General features: G+C 22.9%; 1 protein-coding gene across 2 annotated transcripts in view; it reads right to left on the bottom strand.

Moving 5' to 3' along the window:
• Positions 1-1,198: 1,198 nt before the first annotated feature.
• The window catches only part of LOC122497723 (CDC42 small effector protein homolog), a 66,220-nt gene continuing 45,253 nt past the window's right edge, over positions 1,199-22,165 (bottom strand). For both annotated transcript variants that reach the window (XM_043605001.1, XM_043605002.1), the window contains 2 exons: positions 21,807-22,092; positions 1,199-2,502 (listed from right to left, as the gene is read on the bottom strand). In XM_043605001.1, the coding sequence (XP_043460936.1) occupies positions 2,494-2,502; positions 21,807-22,061 (264 nt within the window). In that variant the 5' untranslated portion in view covers positions 22,062-22,092 and the 3' untranslated portion in view covers positions 1,199-2,493. The remainder of the gene's footprint in view (positions 2,503-21,806; positions 22,093-22,165) is intronic.

Below are 22,165 nucleotides of genomic sequence, written 5' to 3' on the forward strand. Positions count from 1 at the left end.
TTATGAAAATGAGATTTTTTTAGTTTCTTAATTTTAATTTTACTGAATTAATTAATTTGCTTGAAAGAAAAAGATCTTGAAAAAGGAAGAAAAAGAAAGAAAAACTAATTTTAATAATAAACAAATGATTTTCGTTTCTAAATAAACAAAATAAAATTGAGAATTAATGAAAAAAATTTTAAACATCATTTCTCATCTTTTATTATTGTTTGAAATCAAAAATATTCGTTTTATTAAGTTCATTTTAAAAAGTGATTTTAGCTTTTTTTGTTTCTCTTATTTTATTTCTTATATATTTCTCTTATTTATTATTTTCTCTTGTTAAGAAAAATGTCTTTTTGTTCGCAAATTAATGTATTCGAAAGATTTACTTTTTTTATTTCCTATTTTTTAAGTAAATAACACTTTTTTCAAATATAAGTAAAAAAAAGTTTTCGCCAACAAATTTAATGATAAAATTAAATGACAAACATTTCGAATATATTAATCTTTCACTCAAAAAATAACTTAAATTTTCCTTTTTTTGTTTTATTGTAAAATTGATTAAAAAATAAAACAAAAAATCATGTATTTTTTTTAAGAAATTGTTGAAAATTCTTATATAAAACTAAAAAAAAATATTTTTGTAAAAGAAAATTAAATTCATGATTTGAAATTAAATATTAAATAAAAGTCCTTCAACATGCAGTGAAGTAAACTTTTATAAATAAATAAGTAGAAAATCTTTTTAAAAATATAACATTTTGTCAAAGACAATTTACTGATAAATTATATTCCTGAAGATTCAAACGTTCAAATAAACGACAATTTTTTTCTTATTTTATTCAAATTTGAATTTTGTTAGAAATAATTTTTCTCTGTAAATTTAGGAAATTAATTCCTTTCTTCAAATGTTTAATTTATTTTATTTTTGATTTTATTCTAGTAAGTTTCGAAAATATTTAAGAATAACTGAAATATTGAATGAAATCGGATGTTGAGACTCCACTCCATAAATTTAATTTCACTTATCTGATCTTTTCTTGAATTTTCCTTTAGTGATTTGACTAAAAAAAAAAAAAAAAAAAAATAAAAAAAAAATTAAAATTTAAAAATTTTAATTTTTAAAATTTTTTTTTTTTTTTTTTAATTTTTTTAATTTTTATTTTAAATTTTAAATTGTTAAATCTTATGGAATGGTCGGCTGAATTTTTAACAATTTAAATTAATTTTATTATTTTTTTAACAAAAACAATGTGAACGTGATTTGAACCTTTTTCAGAGAATCACCCTTAAATTGATTAAAAATTTTCCTTTATTTGAACGTTCAAGACTTTAGGAAGAAGATAAATTAGTTTCTTTAAAAAAAGGTTCACTTGTAAAAAAAAGAATTGACCGTACAATGTTTTTTGAATTACTGCCTTCTTAAAATCTAAAGCATGTCAAAAAATGAATGGATTTCTGTTCTCTAAATATTCTAAAAATGCATGCTCTAAATATTCCACTAAAAATCCAGTCCTCGTAGTATAAAATATAATTATCACGAGCGTGTATAGCGCTTTTTTCTATATCATTGAAGATTAGAATATGTATATAAATTTATATAAGAAACTACCACCGCGAAAGCGAGAAACGCAGCTTATCACAATATTATGTAGTGGATAGCAAGCGACGAGATTTTAATTAACCAGATCCGTTCATTTCAAGGCAGGATTCCTTTGGACGTTTGGCAGGCACATTAAATGCAAGAGTCACACTATTAAAGAAATCAACATTCAAAGAAACTAGAGTACTCAAAAAAATGTTTTTTTTTCTCTTCTTCTTTCCTTCAATATTTTCATTTGAATGCTTCTTTAAAAAAAAATGACTCTCAAATTAGTGGTCCCAAGGTAAAAACAAAAACGGATCGAGGTTTGAGATCGAAAATACAGTCTCGCACTTATATTATTATCATCATTACCGAATATACTGAATTCTAGTTGATTACAACGACGAACACATTTTTTTTTTTGTAAATCGAGAGACATTTTCAAAGGAGAGAAAAAATTCGCTTGTAATTTTTAATTAATTTCTTCCATCAGAAATTATATAAAATCTCGATTGATGAGTAATTTCTGTGTAAAAATTTGGAAAGATTGAATCAGATGTGAAAAGTGTCTCTCGATGAAAAAGAAATAAATTGAAAGAGAAAAGAATCAAATATTTGTGCGTATAATTAATTATCTGGTCTTTTTCATTAAATAATTCTGCGTCCGCTTTTTCTTCTGTCTTGTTTCTTTTTTTCTTTCTTTTTGCAACTATTTGCCAGTGTTTGTTGCTTTTAATAAAGCGTGCAAATTGTTGCGAGTCTTTTCTTGTTTAGTCATTATTTACAACGAGGATGCGTAGGTCCCTCTGAAGAGCTGCCCAATTGTTTGAAGTCTTGATAAAATAGAAAAATTCTCCGATACTTGTAATAAAGTTCAGCGAATTTTGTCATAGATCAGTCTCCAGCATCCTCGGTACATCTGGATCTCAGCAAGCCTAAAAACAATTTTTTTAATTAGTTTCTTCTATACAATATATTTACATCACTATTTTATTTATTATTACAGGGTTGCCACAAATCAGGGAAGTCAGGGAATTCAGGGAAAATTCAGAGTCAGGGAAATTAGAATTATTGATCAGGAAAAAGTCAGGGATTTTTATTAAAAGTACTGAAAAAATTTAAGTTTTAAAATTTATAAGAAAATTCTGAATTTTAGTGTCTTTTTTGTTTGCCTCACAAACTATAAAATTGACAAGAATTTTAATACAAAACTTTCAATTTTTTCTGTTTCTGACAATAATTTCTTTTTAAATAACTTAATTCTTCAAGAACTATCATAAAATTATTATTCAAAAATTATTTAATGAATAATTTTACTTAAAAATTTTCAAAATTAATTAGATTTCAAAAGACTTGTGTTTAAAATCTGTATAATTCGATGAACTTCAAAGGCTTCAATATGAAGTTTTAAAAAATTTTAATTTTTAATGAATTTAAATAGAAATTTTAACAACAACTGATTACAGAAATTCAATTATTTTCAAAAATTTATAAAAATTCTCGTCAAAATTTCAATTATTTTTATAAATAATACAATTCTTCTCCGAAATTCAATTATTTTCAAAAAAATTTAATAAAATTCTTGGCAAAATTTCAATTATTTTCAAAAATTTTCCTCATTTCAATTATTTTTAATATCTACTATTTTAATAAAATTTTTCAAAAGAATTCAATTATTTAAACGAAATTTTAATAAAAATTTCACAGGAATTCAATTATTTTCTACTTTTTTAATAAATTTCTTCGCACCAATTCAATTATTTTTAATTTTTTAATGAAGTTTATCGAAAGAATTCAAATATATTTAAAGAATAGAAAAAAATAGTTCTGAGAAATTCAATTATTTCGCACAATTTAAATAAAATTCTTTTAAAAATTCTATTATTTAAAAAAATTTTGACAAAATTCTTTACAAGATTTAGTTAATAATATTGCAATTTTAATAAAATTTTCCTATTCAATTCAATTATTTTCACAAATAATACATTTTTTTATAGGAATTCAATTATTTGAAAAAAATTTGAATAAAATTCTTCGTAAGAAATCAATTATTTTCATAAATAATAAAATTTTTTTCGAGAATTCAATTATTTCAAAAATTTTGATAAAATGCTTTATAAATTTGAAAAATTATAATAAAATTGACTATAGTACTATAGAATACAATTATTTTCGTAAAATATAACATTCCTTTATAGGAACTACAATTTTACTGTCAAAAATGTTTGTAAAAATCTTCGAAACAATTCAATTATTTTCTTAAAAAATAAAATTCTTCGAAGCAATTCAATTATTTAAGAAATTTTAATTAAATTCTTCCCAAGAATTCAATTTTTTTCAAAAATAAAACTTTTCACAAGAATTCAATTATTTAAAAAAAAAATTTAATAAAATTCTTCGTCAGATTTCAAGTATTTTTAATTTTTTAATGAAATTTTGTCGATGGAATTTAATTATTTTCAAAATGTTATAAAAAATTCTGAGAAATTCAATTATTTAAAAAATTTGAATAAAATTCTTCACGAGAAACTAATTAATATCATAAACAATAATATTTTTCTCCGGAATTCAATTATTTTCACAAATAAAATATTCTTCACAGTAATTTAATTCTATAATAATTTTATAATAAAATTCGTTGGCAAGAATTAAATTACTTTTATAAATAACAATATTTATAGCAGAGTTTCAATATTTTTTTTTTTTACAATTTTACATAAACGGATAGAAAATTGCATTTATTCTTTATAATTTTTTTTAAAATCGCCGAAAGAATTCAATTATTTTTAGAATTTTTTATAAATTTCTTTTAAAAAAATTCAATTTTAAGAAATATTCAATAATTTAATACATTATTTATCTTTTTATTCAAATAATTGAATTCTCGAAATATTAAAAGCATCATAGCGTGAATTTTTTTATAAATAAGTGGATTTTGAAAAGGGTTCAAAAATTAAAATCTTTGAAAATTTAAATGTTTACCTAGTTGCAATATTCTTATAATATAAAATAATGATTTTATCTCTCTGTAATTTTAAATTTATTATAAAACGTGAAGAAATCGATTGCTCCGAGTCGAAGACTCGGAGTGATCGATTTCTTCATGTTTTATAAGAAAAAAATAAAATGTTTTATAAGTTGTTTAATTTCAGAAGGTTTTGATTTGAAATCCTTAATTCCTATATAGAAAAATAATAATGATTTATTTAAAAATGTATTTATTTTAAAAAGAAGTTATAAAGAAGAAATTATTGATGTTGTCGAATAATTTTACACATAAAAAATTTGTAAATATAAATGTAATAGGACATTTCTTTAAATATCTAATAATTTTTGGAGTGAATCGGTATATTCTTCAGGGTAAGGGAGAAAGTCAAAATTTTGTCTGGAAATCAGGGAAAAGTCAGGGAAAAACAAAATTAAATTTTCGTGACAACCCTGTATTATTATTTAAAAAGTACTTAATTATAATGCATTTTTTATTATCATATTTCTTATTGAGATTTTTTTATCAAAAAAAAGAAATGAAAATAATTTCTAAAAATAAAAAATTAAGATTTAAATCAAGAGAACTTGACAATGATGCGAAGGTCACTAAGAGAAAAATAAATATTGAATTTTTTTTTAGACTGTAAGGCATATAAAAAGACCTTGTCAACGTGCTTTTAAAATGAGAATATGCTTCGAAATAGTTTTTTTTCGGGTGGAATATGTTCCCACATATGCCGAGACGATTAGTAGTGTTATTATATATTCAAAAAGCTGAAAGCTGCGGTGATCGTTTCACTAAAAAAGGTTCTATGAAACTCCCTCTCATGGTAGGAACACGTGTCTATTGAACACGTGCGGAACACTAGTAGACCAATTAGAATTTCCAATCGAATATACACCCCCCCGTTGTTTAAACGCGAGTTTCAATTCTAAAGGTCCAATAAACCTTTCAGAATCTGACACTCTGATGAATTAGTTTTTTTCTCTTTTTTTTCTTCTTCTCTTTCTCAGTTGGCTTGAAGCACCATCACATCGCAATTATTATAAATTCAACTTGGAAATAATATCAAACAGATGCTCTCAAGCGCTCTTGATTTTTAATTTCCAAATTGAAAAAATAAACAACCGATGAGATACTGAAAAGAAAAGAGTGAATAGAAAATAAGGTTCTAAATTAAAAGAATTTCTAGTTTGATTTTATTTTTAATTTAAAAAAAAACTTGAAATAAAAGAAAAATTCACAATTTTCAATCAATAATAATTTCGAACTATTGGTTTTTTTTAGGAGAAATTAATTAAATTTTCTCAACTAAAATGGTAAATTAAAGAAAAATGTTTAATAAACATTTTTTTCAATAAAAATTGCTAACCAGGCAAAATAATTAGGTAACGATTTTTTTTTTTTGTAATTATATATCGCAGTTTGAAATTAGTTGTTTTTATTTACTTTTCCGTTTCCTACTTTATTTTGCCAATTTTTTCTATTTAAATGTTTTGAATTTTCAAATTAATAAAACTCTAATTTAATGAATTTGGAAGATTAAATAACAATAAAAATTATTTTTTATTAATATATTAAAAAATTGAAATATCTCGAACAATTTTAATAAAATTTTGAAGAATAATTAAATTTTTATAAAGAATTCTATCAAATTTTTAAAATTCAATTATTTTCATAAATGATAACATTTTTCGTAAGAATTCAATTATTTTTATAAATAGTAAATTTTTTTGCAAAAATTCAATTATTTTTAAACAAAACTTTAATTAAAATTCACAAACGAATACAATTATTTTCTAAAACTTTAATAAATCCTTCGAAACAATTAAATTATTGTCAAAAAAATTCCACGAAAGAATTCAGTTTTTTTCTTAATTCGTTATAAAATATTTTAAAAGAATTCAATTATTTTAAAAAAAAATTTCACAAAAGAATTCAATTTTTTTCGTAATTCGCTATAAAATTTCTACGAAAATTCAATTATTATCAAAAAAATTTCACGAAAGAATTCAATTTTTTCTTAATTCGTTATAAAATATTTTAAAAGAATTCAATTATTTTCAAAAAAATTTCACGAAAGAATTCAATTTTTTTCTTAATTCGTTATAAAATTTTTGCAAAAATTCAATTATTATCAAAAAAATTTCACGAAATAATTCAATTTTCTTCTTAATTCGTTATAAAATATTTTAAAAGAATTTAATTATTTTCAAAAAAAATTTCACGAAAGAATTCAATTTCTTTCGTAATTCGCTATAAAATTTCTACGAAAATTCAATTATTATCAAAAAAATTTCACGAAAGAATTCAATTTTTTCTTAATTCGTTATAAAATATTTTAAAAGAATTCAATTATTTTCAAAAAAATTTCACGAAAGAATTCAATTTTTTTCTTAATTCGTTATAAAATTTTTGCAAAAATTCAATTATTATCAAAAAAATTTCACGAAATAATTCAATTTTTTTCTTAATTCGTTATAAAATATTTTAAAAGAATTTAATTATTTTCAAAAAAAATTTCACGAAAGAATTCAATTTCTTTCGTAATTCGCTATAAAATTTTTGCGAAAATTCAATTATTATCAAAAAAATTTCACGAAATAATTCAATTTTTTTCTTAATTCGTTATAAAATATTTTAAAAGAATTCAATTATTTTCAAAAAAAATTTCACGAAAGAATTCAATTTCTTTCGTAATTCGCGAATTACGAAAGAAATTGAATTCTTTCGTGAAATAATATCTTCGCGCTATAAAATTTTTCAAAAGAATTTAATTTTCAATTATTATTAAATTCATTATTCAATAATTACACTTGGGATTTTTTCGGCGTTAGTTTAGAACAATTTACAACAATTTTGGGCACAATTATTTTTAATAAACGATTCTAAAATTCTCGACCGTTTTGATTGTTAATACATTTATTTTTGTTTTTAATTGTAGACAGAATTTTGGTCGACAATTCTTTATTCTTATAGTATTATTTGTAAAGGGCTTTTCATGCCCGTTTATACATTTAAATAAATAAATTATCAAATTTTTTGATAAAATTCTTTGCAACAATTCGATGATTTTCAATACATTAATTTTAGAAATGAAAATATTTAAAAAGAAAAATTATTTAAAATGTTAAGAAACAAAAAAGCAAACAACAACTAACTTTAAACTGCAAACAGATTACCGGAATACAACGATTATTAATATAAATTTTAAAATAATTTGAATTCTTGTATATAATTTCCTTAAAACATTTAAAAATAATTATTACAGATAATTTCAACTAGTGTAATTTTTATGAGAAATTAATTAAATTTTCTGCATCAAAATGATAAATTTAAGAAAAATATCGACTCAAAATTGTGTTCAATAAAAAATTCTCAATCGCGCCAAAATATTTGGGCAACTACTTTTTTTTTAATGAAATCAAGATTGTAATCGATTACCGAGAGTTGAACTATTATAGACAGAAGATTTCGAAATTGGGATCAGATACTAAAATTAGAAAATCCCGAGAGACTTAATAGTATAATGCCCGCACAACTTCCGCGTTGATCCGACGAGTTGTCTTCGAAGTGAAAAGTCTTGCTCATCGCGATTACTAAATAGCTAATAAATAAAATGGGGAAAAAAAGAGAGAATCTCGTCTTTAAAGCTACTTAAAAGCATATATATAAGCTACTCAAATGAGAATTACGCTATACACGTGCTTTATACACATATTTACATTGAATATGAACGTGTTAAACAGTGAGGCCTTGTGCACTTCCGTACAACTGCGATGTGTACCAATCTGATGACTTCGACAAGGATCGGTCAATGACTCTCGTCCATTAAAAATCCCTTCTGATCTTTCCAATCGATTTCAAAAAAAAAATCTAATTCTATAATCCGCTTCAACGAAATAATTTAAAAAAAATAATTAAAGTCTAATTTAACAATCACAATAATTATATTATGAAATTAAATTATGTTCGACTAAAGTCCTGAACGTTCAAATGAACAAAAATTTATTTCTCCTTCAAATTTTATTACAATAATATTGCATCACGTATAACGAATAAATAAATTAAAAAGTTATTCTAATTATGTCCTGTTGTTTTTGCTTTTTATTGTAGTTGGAAATTTTTAAAAGCATTCATATCGTCAAAAATTTTCGTTCATTTGAATCTTTCAAAACACGGACAATATTAAGTCCAACAAACGAAAAATAATTGTAAAGACAAAGTTTGACAACCAAAAATCATTCTTGGAACTTAATTTTTGCAAATATCTTTTTCTATCGATCTAAAATCATTATTTGCACACTAATTTAAATATTTTCCAAAAAATCCCGATAAAAAGAAAAATAAATAAAACTTCTTTTTGTTTTCGCATGCATTCATCTCTCTCATCATCGACACAAAGTCCATGGACTGAAGACTTTTTTTTTACTATTTAAACATTCTGATCTAACTTTAGAATTGAATACCAATCTAGACATTTACACGTCATCATTTCTATTTTGAAATTCAACAAAGAGTTTGAAACGAAACGATAGATGATAATAAAAAAAGTGTGAAAACTATACTGAGTTTAAGAACTTGAGAAAATTGTATAGGTATCAGGGATCACTGTTGGCCTTTTTTTTGAAATAGGTGAAAAGGTGAATTATTTTCAAAAAATGGGTGACAAGACGAAGACGGTGAAAAAAAAGTTACATAAAGTAAAGTTAAATGAAAAATAAGTAACTTGTACTTATTGAGATTTTGATTAATTGTATTTTTTTCTTAATAATTTCGAACTTTTTCTTCAAGCAATAAATCAAAATTTATTGAAAAAACTGACAATTTTTATCAATATAATTTGGTAATATATAAAATTTCGATTAATTGAAATTTAGATTCTTTGAAATACAGATCAAAGTTCTGATCCGAAAATACAAAAATTTTAATTAACAATATATATTTATTACTTTTTCGGTATTCAATTTATTATTATGCAAATTACAAAAAATTTTCTTTTTGAATTTCCACTTCAATTTTCGAAAAAATTCAGATTCAATATTAAAAAAATTCATTTAGTAACAAATTAATTATTCTTATTTTCAAAAATTTTAATACAATTCTTAAAACCAATTCAATTATAAATTAAAAAATTTTTTATTTATAATTCTATTATTTTCATAAATATAATAAAATTCTTCGCTGGAATTCAATTATTTTCGACACAATTTTGTAAAATTTCTCGAAAGAATTCAAATATTTTCTACACAATTTGAAAAATATTCATCAAAGCAAACAAATTATTTTCAAATATTTTAATAATTTTCTATGCAAGAATCCAATCATTTTCAAAAGTTTTGATAAAATTCTATATCAGATTATAATTTTTTTAAATACAATTTTAATTAAATTCCTCGAAAGACTACAAATATTTTCAAAAAATTTAAAATTCTTCGCAATAATTAGGTATTAATTTATATAATTTTAATAAATTCGAAAAAATTCAATTATTTTAAATAATTTTGATAATTGTTCTTTATAAGAATTGAATTATTTTTAATTTAATTTTAATTATATTGCTTGAAAGAAACCATTACCAATTTCTTTCATAAATAATAGAATTGTTGGCAGGAATTTAATTATTTAATTTTAATTAATTTCTTCGAGAGAATTCAATTCTTACTTTTAAAAATTATAATAAAATCCTTATTCGAAAAAATTTAATTATTTCTAAAATTTTTATTAAATTCTTTATAAAAATTAAATTATTTTCAATGTAATTTTGAATTAAATTTCCCGAAAGAATTTTATTATTTTCATAAGGAATAAAATTTCTTCGCAAAAATTTAATTATTTTCCATAATTTTTTTTAAATTCTTTACAAAAATTCAATTATTGTCAATATAATTTTTACCAAATTTTCCGAAGGAATTCAATTATTTCCATTAAGAATAAAATTCTACGCAAGAATTTAACTATTTTCCAAAATTTTTATAAAATTCTTTAGAGAAACTAAATTGTTTTCAGTAAAATTTTAATGTAATTCTTTGAAAGAATTTAATTATTTTCCAAAACTTGAATAAATTTCTTAACAAAAATTTAATTCTTTTCAAAATTGTGAATAAAATTCTACGCTAGAATTGAATTATTTCAGATTTAAAATTATAAAGGTTACAAAAATTAGAACATTTTTTTTAGCGAAAATGGTATCTTTTAAAATTAAAAGAAATTTACTTATCATCGAAAAATTATTTCTAAATTTTCCCTAAAGAAATATTAGTTAAACACAAAATTTATTCTCCAAATCTGAATTAGTAAGAATCTGAACTGATTAGATCAAAAGTGATATGAAATTTATAAAAATTTATTTATTAATTCTGTATAAAATATAAATAAATAAAAATATTTATAAATTGAAGTTTAAAATAAATCAATTTGATATTGATTAAAATTTGAATTTGATATTTATATTGTTTAAAATTTGCAATTTGAATTAAAATTCCAATGATTAAAAGTTTTTACGAATTAAATTCAAAGTCAGCAAAGATTATAATTAATGAAAGTTTTAATAAATTATGATTAAGATCAATTTAAATATAAATGTAGTAAAAATTTGTAGAAACTAAATTTCTGATTCAAAATATTTGAAAAATTTACAAAATAGATTAAATAGGTGACAAGATTTAAAAAAAAGATGAAAAGGTGACAGTCCGTGATCCCTGAGGTATTCTTAAATATCCGCATAATCTGAGAATAAAATGTTCTATTCTTGAAATACGTTTTTAAATTTCCATATTAAGAGGGAAAATAAAAAGAATGTTGATTCAAAATTGTAAATAATGAACAGAATTTAAAAATAATTTCCCTGGAACGGGGGGGGGGGGGCTGTTTTATGGGAGTTGAAAGTAAATAAAATTAATTCGGACGAGCCGAGGAGGAAAATAATTTCCTGGTTGGGAAGCTGTGCAAATCTCGATGTAGTGAAATGAAGAAAGCGACCTGGTGCGATATAGCGATAAATAATCACTTTTTTATAATTGTTTTAAATCTCCCTCTCTATCCTTTTTTTTCTGTCGTATTTTTTTCGAATTCGAAAATCGAAGATTTAATTCAGAAATCTCACGACTAAAGTCGAACTTGATCTGAAACAAAATTTGCCCTTTAATAGAAATCAATCATTTTCTCGAGAGAGAAGATGCATTTCACGTAACTAACGCTTACAATTTCATTATAGGTATTTCGCGAATCGATTCGCGAGAGATCTCCACTCTTTGAGAGAGGCCACACGCTTCTCTCGCCGCGGTACCGTTGCAATCGTGCCTGAACTGCGGAATTAATCCTAACGATCGAATCGTCGAACCGCACAGCCACAGCATCTCGGAGTGTATCCGCAAAGATCGTGCAGGTTGTGCCTTTTGCGAACCGAGACCCGACTGCAGGTCAGGGCCACAGATGAACTCCTTCGTGCGAGAGCAAACTTCCATGCCAACATCTTCCAGTAGCTTCAAATCTTTTGGATATTACATTTCTTTCTCTTCCTTTTTACTCCCATTCTCCTCCTATTCCTGATTCTAACTAAAACGAGAAACCACAAAACTACTGGAAAAAGAAGAAAAACTATTAATGACTCTTTCATCTTTTCGAAAAAAAAAGAATAAATAGATAAAAAATATTCAAGGTGGTCACAAGTTTCAGATTATCAATAATTTTCCTGACAATTTACTGACATTAAAATTATTTTCCCTGACAAAATTTTTTTTAAAGAAAAATATGAAAGTTTATGGAAAATGAATAAAATTTATGAATTTTAATAATTTCTAAAAATTACAATTATAGCCCTTCCTGAATTCAATTATTTTATACAATTTACAACTAAACTTCATCTCTACATCAATTATTTTAAATAATTTTCCAAAAGTTCTATTAAAATTCAATTAATTAAATACAAAAACTCAATTTTTTATAATAATTGTAATTGCAATTATTATAAAAAATAGAATTTTTTTCTAAGTTATTAAGGTATAACATTTTTTAAAAATTATAATAAAGAAATTCTTATAATTAATTTGTTTTAAATATTTTTAAATATTTTTTTAATTATATATAGGTACAATTAAGAAATTTCCAAACAATTGAAATTTTGTAAAATCTCTTGAAAATAAAATTGAAAAAAATTGAAAAAGTTTTGAAAAATAGTAAGGTATAAAAAAAATAATCGAATTTTTGAATAATTTCATTTATAAATATGACCAAGATTTCTCCTAAATTTTAAAACATCTAAAAAAAGTAAAAATTTTTGTCAATTTTTATTTACTTTATTCGAAAATAATTGAATCTTAAAAAATTATGAGAAAACAATTCTAGTTTTTAAAAATATTTTAATGTAATTTTTCGAAAACAATTGAATTTCTTTAAAAATTTTTGGTATAATTTAAAAAAAACTAATTAAATTCTTAAGGAATTTTAATTAAAAATTTTTAACATGATTTTTTTCTTCAAAATTTTAAAAATAATTCTAAAATGTTATTTTTTGTATGTATTTAAATTTTCTTCTCCTTAAATGAAAATATTGAATTTTAAAAAATTAGAAGCTAATTTTCATTCATTATCATTTTTAAATTTACATCTAAAGATTTTTCATTAACATTTTTGATAATTCAATTATTTCCAAAATTTGGAATTAAAACTTTTCAAAAGTTGATTTTCAAAAATTGTAAAAAATACTTGAAAAAAATTTATTATTTTCAATTCAATTTTACAAAATTTCAATTATTTGAAAAGATTTTTATTATAGATATATTTGAAAAATTTAATTATCTTAGAAAATGATTCAAGAATAATTTTTGAAAGATTTGTTTATAGTTATTTTTCGCATTATAAAAATCGAAATAATTCGCATTCTATACTAAAAAATCTATTTTGATGCAATATTAGGAAGAAAAGTAGAAAAAGTCGTAATTTTTGAAAATAAATCGCAAAGAGTCTGAATTTTCTTAATTTCTCTGACAAAAATTGTTTTTTCCTGCGTCACTTCCTTGACTTTACTGACATGTGACCACCCTGTTTCATTATCCAGTAAAAGTTTTTGTCTTTGAAAATAAATTTTCCTAATATTTTAATTATCATCAAACATTAAAATCAACTTATCAATCAATCAAATATCAAATTAAATTTAAAAAACAATTTTCTGGAACCAAATAGTTTTCTAGGGAAAAGAAAAAATTTTCCAATGAAATATCTAAAATATAGCAATAAATATAATTTTTTGAAAATAAATATGTAGTCTCGTTAGAATATTCAACTTTCTCTCGACGGACTTAATGAGTGCGATAATAATTTCTCTATTTTCAAAGTGACAATTCTCACATTTATGATCAGTTACGTTGCAAACGATAAAATAAAAGTCGACAATTCTTCGTGAAAATTATGTAAGAGTTATAGAACTCTCAGAATTTTCTATAATTACTAAAAATGAAATATATCGCTAGTTTTTGATTTATTAGTAGTTAAATTAAATTTACTAATTATTACTAATTATAAATTTACTACCAAACACATTTATTTATTGTATATCATTAATTTATTTTGAAATAATGATTTATTTTCCATGAAACAAATTATCTCTAAATTTTAATCCTCGAATTCATAAAGGAGATTATTGAAATAGCAATTTAAATAAATTTTACTTTTATAATTATATGTAATTAAATAAAAATAATACAGAATTAATTGTAAAATAAATTGATCAGTAATGTCAATTAGAGAAAATAATGTTTGTTTTTCCTTTGAATAGATTTCTGTTCGTGTGAATAGAAATAGTCACAAAATTTAAACTGCGATCAATTCTACAAATAAATTAACGATATAAAATAAAAACGATTTAATAAAATTGAAATTTGATCGTATTGAAGATAATTGTCCTTGATTTGAAATATCGAACAGAAAAAAGTTATGTAATTCAATCGAATATCAATACTATTAATAATTTTCTTACCGTATATAGAATGAAACCTTTTAGTAAGAATATTTCCAATCATTTCCAATCGTTGAACAATTTAAATGTAAATTTAAATCACTTAAATTTTTTTTTTAAATTGTTTAAAAAAGATTTACGAATAAAATTTAGTATAGCTCATTTGTATCACTTCTTTCTAATAAGTTTAAATTTCTTATAAACTTAGATTTATTTAAATTTAGGTTTGTTAATTACTTCTTATTCAGAAAATAAGTTTTCTTGAAATATTTTTACAAAATAAAATTCAGAAATTATTTTATTTTCCATAATTTTGTAAACAAATTGAATTCTTTTAAAGAATTTCATTAAAATCTGGGAAAAAATTGAATTTCTGCGAAGAAATTTATTAAAATTGTTTTGTAAATAATTAAATTTCTACGAATTTTATTATCTATGACAAAAATTGAATTATTTCAAGCAATTTCATTAAAATTCTATTAAAAGTAATTCAAGTCTTATAAAGACTTTTATCATAATTTTTAAAAATATTTGAATTATTTCGAGGAATTTAATTAAAATTGTACCTACGGAAAACAATTGAATTCTTATAATGAATTTTAAAAAAATTTTTGGAAAATAATTGAAAAATTTCAAGGAAACTCACTAAAATTTTTTTAAATAATCGAATTCTATCCAGAAATTTGATTAAAAATGTATTGAAAATAATTAAATTCTAATAAAGAAATTGTATCAAAATTTTTGAAAATACATAATTGATTTCCTTCGAAAAATGTATTGAATATAGGTAATAATAATTGAATTCTTATGAGGAATTATATAGAAAATTGTTGATAATAATTGAATTATTATCAAGAATTTTAATAAATAATAATAATTAGTAAGGGGATTTTTTAATTTAAATTTTGAATCTGAAATCGTTCAAAAATTAAAGTTGATATTTGAAAATAAAAAAATTTGAAATTTTGCATAATAATGATAAATTAAATACCGCGTTTTGCGCGTAACATTATTTGCTAGCATACTAATAAAAGGCGAAAAAAAATGAAAATAATTTTCTTTATGTTACGATGATTTTAGAAAATCAAGACGATTATTAGCTGTGAAGTTATTTTTTTTCTTCCTTTTATTGCTTATTATCTTTCGTTAGTTTACCGACAATTTCGCACTAATCTTGTGTTTTTGATTGGCCATTTATCATTGAAATGAGCGATAAAAATTTAAAAGTCACAAGAATCTCTTTCATTAATTTTTTTTATCTTTCTACTTTTGCACTCTTCTCTCGACACACTCACACGAATTCACTAACAAATTCAGAAATATCTCCTCGAAAATATTTTTCGTTTCGAACAATTATAAATTTTTATTCTCTCTACAAAAAATTCTTCTCGAATTTCACTCTTTTTTCCCCCTTTCTTTTTGCATAAATAAAAATGTTTCCTGTAAAAATTCTCTCGCTCTCTGTGATTAAATTTTTTTTTACACAAAAAAGAAAATTGAAAAATTGTCGTTGGTAGTTAATTTTCTTTTAAGTAAAAAATTGTTGTCTTTTCAGAGAAACGTGGGGAATTTTTCGAGCAAAAAAACAGCTGCTTCTTATGAAACTGGGCGAAAAAAAATGAGAATCATCTCGAGGTATTTAAAATTTAAATCCAAACCAATCGGGACATTCCAGGTAAAGGCGTAAGTATGCGTCGTTGTCGTCAGCTTTGAATCCGGCTCGAGGGAGATCTGTTCTCAAGGGCAATAACTTCAATGGTCGATGAAGAAAAAAAATAAATAAAGATAAAAAAAATCACGGAAACGAGCGACCTCGACCGCCTCAGTTGCATTCTGATTCTCGTGTGTTACTCTTGATAAACTTGTCCTTAATAAAGGCCGAACTTTAAATACAAGTAGATTAATACAAAACGCCAAACAACAAAATATGTAGAACGCGTTTCAATTATGACTTAAGTCCGGCGACGTTTTAATTAACCTTTGACATAAACGATTACTAAAAAAAAACTATTATTATCATAGTTGAGCCAACTATCAACTCAAGAGGCGTTAGAAAAAGAATCCTCGTTAGTAAAAATGGAAGAAGTCGATATTTTTAAAACTACGATTTTCGGACTCAGAAAATTATTTTTATTCAACTGAAATAAGTGAAAAAAATCTTAATTTTCAATTTTATTAACTTATTTATTGAATCTATTTCTCGAGAAAATAAAACTATTTATCGAACTATCTTCAAAAAGCATTTTCAAAAGAAAAAGGAGGAAAATTTTCTTCTAATTTGTTTCCTCATTTAGAATACTTAAAAAAGGAAATCAATTCTTTTGAGAAAAGCAAAATAAACAAAAAGGATAAAATTTCCTTGAGATATTATAAGATTTTCGTAAATAGAAAATTATTTTACTACCAGCAAAATAAACGAAAAGGGAAAAAATTTCAATTATTTTCGAAACACTTATCATGCATTACGAAAAGTGTTTTCGAAGAAAGAAGAAAAAGCAAAAGAAAGGAGATAATTTTTCTTTTCCTTTGATAATATGTATACATATATTAATTCTGAGAAAAGAGAGGTGAATTTCGTAATTTGCCGCCTGAATGAAAGTCGAATACTTCATTTCTTGAAAATTATTTAATAATTTAATTGGCACCATTCAGGTTTCCTTTTTTTGCCAATAATAAATTAATCCCTCCCGGTGAATCAAAAAGTTGATAAGTGAATAAAATATCTTGCTAATCTAGCTCCGTGGAAAAAAAATGATGTCAAGCTTGTATGTGAGTCACGTATTTATTTTCGGTGCACTTTTATACCCGCAGTATTAAAAGATTAAGACATTGCATTCTTCTTTTTCTTCATCTTCTCTTTTTCCTTACAAATTGTATCACAAAAATGTACAAAATCACATTTTTAATTTAATTTTTTCCCAGATTTATACAAAAATAAACTTGGTCAATTTTAATAATGTTAAATCACAATCTAATTATTCGAATTATGCGTACCATGCGAATCGTAAATAATTTTTTATAATTAAAAGAATTAAAACATCCAGAAAATATTTATCATATATAGAAAAAGAGATATTTTTTGCCCATAGAGACAAATTTTCACGAATAGGTACACTACCGTCCGTAAGTATCAGGACGCCCCTTTTTTCATGAGTGAAAAAATGCTTAAAACTTAGAAAATAAAAATGACAAAAATTTTTCGTATTTTTTTCCTGAAAGCTAATGAAATTATGAAAAGACTGACACCTGATCGAAGAATTTTCGTTGACTATTTTGTCAGATACAGAAAAAATACTGGATTTTGCATGCTTTTCGTAATTTTTTAATTTCTCAAAAACTAATTAACTTTTATTAGCGTTCTTGGTCTTGTTTTAATCTCTATTCAATGTAGAATCTAAATTATTAACTGGTATTGTGAAATAAATTTTTCCAAAAAAATTTGAAACCGTAAAAGTAGGATTAAAAAAATTCAAAAAATTACCATGAATATTAAAGTGTCAAAAAGGTCAATGTAAAATATGTTCATTTAATAGATATACTAAAATTCAAAAAAGCTTTTTAATTACTTAATTATTTAATTTAAAAAAAAAATTTTTTTGTTGAAAAAGTGTCAATCTGTTTTTCAAAATTTTTTTATCCGACTTTTACGGTTTCAAATCAAATTTTTTTGGAAAAATTTATTTCACAATACCAGTTAATAATTTAGATTCTACATTGAATAGAGATTAAAACAAGACCAAGAACGCTAATAAAAGTTAATTAGTTTTCGAGAAATTAAAAAATTACAAAAAGCATGCAAAATCCAGTATTTTTTCTGTATCTGACAGAATAGTCAACGAAAATTCTTCGATCAGATGTCAGTCTTTTCATAATTTCATTAGCTTTCAGGAAAAAAATACGGAAAATTTTTGTCATTCTTATTTTCTAAGTTTTAAGCATTTTTCCACTCATGAAAAAAGGGGCGTCCTGATACTCACGGACGGTAGTGTACATAGAAATAAAAGAAATAAATTAGGAAATAAACTTTCTACGTTCAAAATTTATCAAAACATCCAGAAATCCTTATCAAGAAGTGCAATACATGAAAAAACTGAAAATTTTTTCCCCATACATAAATTTTTACGAATAGAAATAAAGAAATTAGGAAATAAACTTTCTACAAGGATACCACAAAAATTTTATTTTATTTTTCTTAAAACTTTTCTTTCATTTCAAGACAGGAATTGAATGTGAAATAATTTAATTCTTGCATGGAATTTTATGACAATTATTGAAAATAATTGAATTATTTTATTAAAAATAATTGAATTATTTTATTAAAAATAATAATTTAATTCTTTCCAGGAATTTAATTAACATTAAACTAAAAATAATTGAATTTTTCTAAAAAATTTTATCAAAATTTTCGAACTAGGAAATTGATTTTTGATTCTTTCAAAATAGGACTTTATTAAAATTTTCTATAAATAATTGAATTTTTTAAAATAATTTAACTGAAATTTTCGAAATACATAATTGAAGTCTGTCGAACAAAATTTTATTAAAATTTTTAAAAATAATTGAATACCTTCATGAGAAATTTTGTTACAATTGTATTGAAAATAATTAAATTCCAACGAATAATTTTATTATTTATGAAACTATTAAAAAAGTAATTGAATTATTTCCAGGATTCAATTCTTTCTAATAAAATAAGAATTTTATTAAATTTTTTAAAAATAATTGAATTCTTTTTAGAAATTATATTAAAATAATTAAAATTTCTGCAAAAAATGTAATTATTTCTGAAAATAATTGAATTGTTTTAAAGAATTTCATTAAAATTTTTTAAAAATTGAATTTTTACAGGAATTTAATAAAAATTTGTAATGTAAATAATAATTGAATGTTCATAATGAATTTTATCAAAATTTTCAAAATAATTGAATACTTTCGAATAAGAATTTTACTTATCAAAATATCTTTTTAAAAAATTGAATATCTTTAATTGTAAAATTATTCGAAACATCAATAGTTTTAATAGATAATTTTTAATCATGAAGTATTATTATTTTTTTCCCACAAAAATTAAGATTTTCGAAAATTTCAAATTTAAAACCTGATAAAATTTAATTATTTATAAGAATTTCTAAAATCACTTCTTAAAAATTATTTTCATGAATTCAATTCAATTTTTTTTAGGATTCAATTATTGAAAAAAAAATGTTTTCCTTAAAATATTTCTGAAATCCATTTGTTTACAATTCAATTACATGGAATTTAAAAAAAAAATTGAATATAAATTTTTCAAAAAATTAACTTTTTATAATTTTTAATTAAAATTTTTTAAAATTAAAATTTTCTAAAACCTCAAGTTGAAACTTTTTAAAATTCAATTATTTGTATGAATTTGAAAGTGCAACTCGTAAAATTTAATTACTTTTTGAATGTTTAAGTAAAATTATATGCTGAATAATTTATAAATAATAATTTTATGACAGCTCTTCAAGAATTAAATTATTTTAAATAAATTGAATTTAAATTCTGTACAGTTCAATTATGTTAGAAATAGAAAAAATTGAAAGTTTTGTATTGAAATTTAATTTTCCTAAAGTTTTTCAAGTTCATTAGAACGACGATATTTTTATTGCTACTTTAAATTTGGATTCTATTATTTACTAAATTAATATTCTTATAACTAAACAAATAATTTTTAACTAAATAAATGTTAAATAAATAATTTTTTTCATTTTATTCCAGTGACTTTTAAAAATATTATATGAGTAAAAAAATATGTCGTTCATTTAAATGTTCAAAATATTAAGAAAGTGAAATTCGTCGTGATTTTAATGTTTATAAGGCAAACAAATTAAAAAAGAATTCAATATTTTCAAAGACTGCTGAATAGCAAAATCCTGAACTTTCTTATGAATCCTAGACATTTAATATTTTTCCGTTAATTTTCAAATAAATAAATAAATAAAAACTCTTTTCCCATATAGACAAATTTTCACAAATAGAAATAACAAAAACTAGGAAATAAACTTTCTAGGTTCGAAATAAGTCGTTAATAAGCAATAAAAAAAATGTTGTACACGACAAATTATCTCTAATTACGATATTTGTATATTTAGTTGAAGAAGAGCTGCGCGAGTTAATTTAAGACTTCGTGTGTATGCATATAAATTTGCTTCAGCGTTAAAAAAAAAAATGAAAAATAAATTATCATTACACGTCCATTGACGCGTGAAAGTAAGAGTCAGTGGTCGCGACGTGAACATGATCGATTTTTTATCTTCACCTGTAGGTTGCGCCTAACGTGTAACTCGAGTGGTTTTGATGCAAATTTAACAAAATGTCAGGCCACAACCCGATGACCTGACGGAAGCACACAACGCTGTTCAGGCACAATGAACACTGTCGCATTTCGTTATCATTCAACAAGAAACTAATTATTGTTACCTTAATTAACAAAACTCTAGTCTTAAGAACCTCGTTAAGGAGAAATTCCATAAATATTAAACTTTACTTTTCCCATAAAAATAAGGATCTTTAATTCTTTGAAAATTACTCAATTTACTCATTTTCTCTAATCAGAAAAAGTTTTTTTTCCCTTATTGTCCTTTTTCACATATGTTCACTTTCTCCCTCTCTTCCTTTTTTTATCTTCATCTCATTCTTTTTCTTTATTTTCTTTCGTAGCTTCTGTTGTAAATATTCCTCTTAATTTTTTTAGTTGATTTCAGACCGTAATTTAGTTTAATCAACTTGACTTTATATATGGAAAGGATTTATTCTTTTTTTAGGTCTTTTTCTTCTGCTGGTAACTTTATTTCAATAAAACCAGATATATAATAAATTTCAAGTTTCAATGAAATAAATTATAAAGGCCGCTTGCTCCACTTTTCCGAAAAACTTTTTCTCGACAAGCAATTTTAATTATCTGATCGGTATTGTTTGATGTTTGATCTCACGTAGCATTCCAATTATTAGAAATGAATTGCGAGAATCGTGAGCCGAAACAAATTCTCTTTTATTTGGAATTATAAATTAATTGCAAAATAACCACTAATTAAGTGATATTTAAAATCTTCTATTCTCGATATCCAATAATTTGTCGAAAGTAGTCAGTAATTTAGAAAATTTTCATTTCGTTGAAGTTTTCCATTGTAGATAAATTTTCACTTAACGAAAATATTGAAACAAGTAAATTTTCAATTTTCAAATGGTAGAATTTGGTGAATTTTTGTTAAAATTCCTTTAGGATTGTTTCTGAAAAAAAAAGAATTTTTTTTTTGGGAATTTTTGATCTTTACCTTAACACCGAAGGCTGCTTCGTAACCACCCTTCCCCTGCATCTGCGTCTGAATGGCATTTAGGTGGGCACTTGCCATGTCAAGATCACCGCTGCCAATATGTCCAGTGTGTTGGAAATTCGTCGGTGCTCCTATCATACTTCGGTCTATCCTCAATCTTTGCGGTGGCCTTTGTCTTTTATTTCTAGCCGCGGGTCCTTGCTGAGTTAAACAACACGTGAACCATTGCACCCAAACATCGCCAGTTCCTGCCATTTTATTTTCCCTTAACTCCTTCGTCTTGAATCTAAAATCGAAAATTCAGAATCAATTTTCATTCTCGCTTGAGAAACAAATTTCTTTCATTAGTCATTTTCAAA

Source organism: Leptopilina heterotoma, unplaced genomic scaffold, assembly GCF_015476425.1.
Source record: "Leptopilina heterotoma isolate Lh14 unplaced genomic scaffold, ASM1547642v1 Lhet_135, whole genome shotgun sequence".
Taxonomy (NCBI): domain Eukaryota; kingdom Metazoa; phylum Arthropoda; class Insecta; order Hymenoptera; family Figitidae; genus Leptopilina; species Leptopilina heterotoma.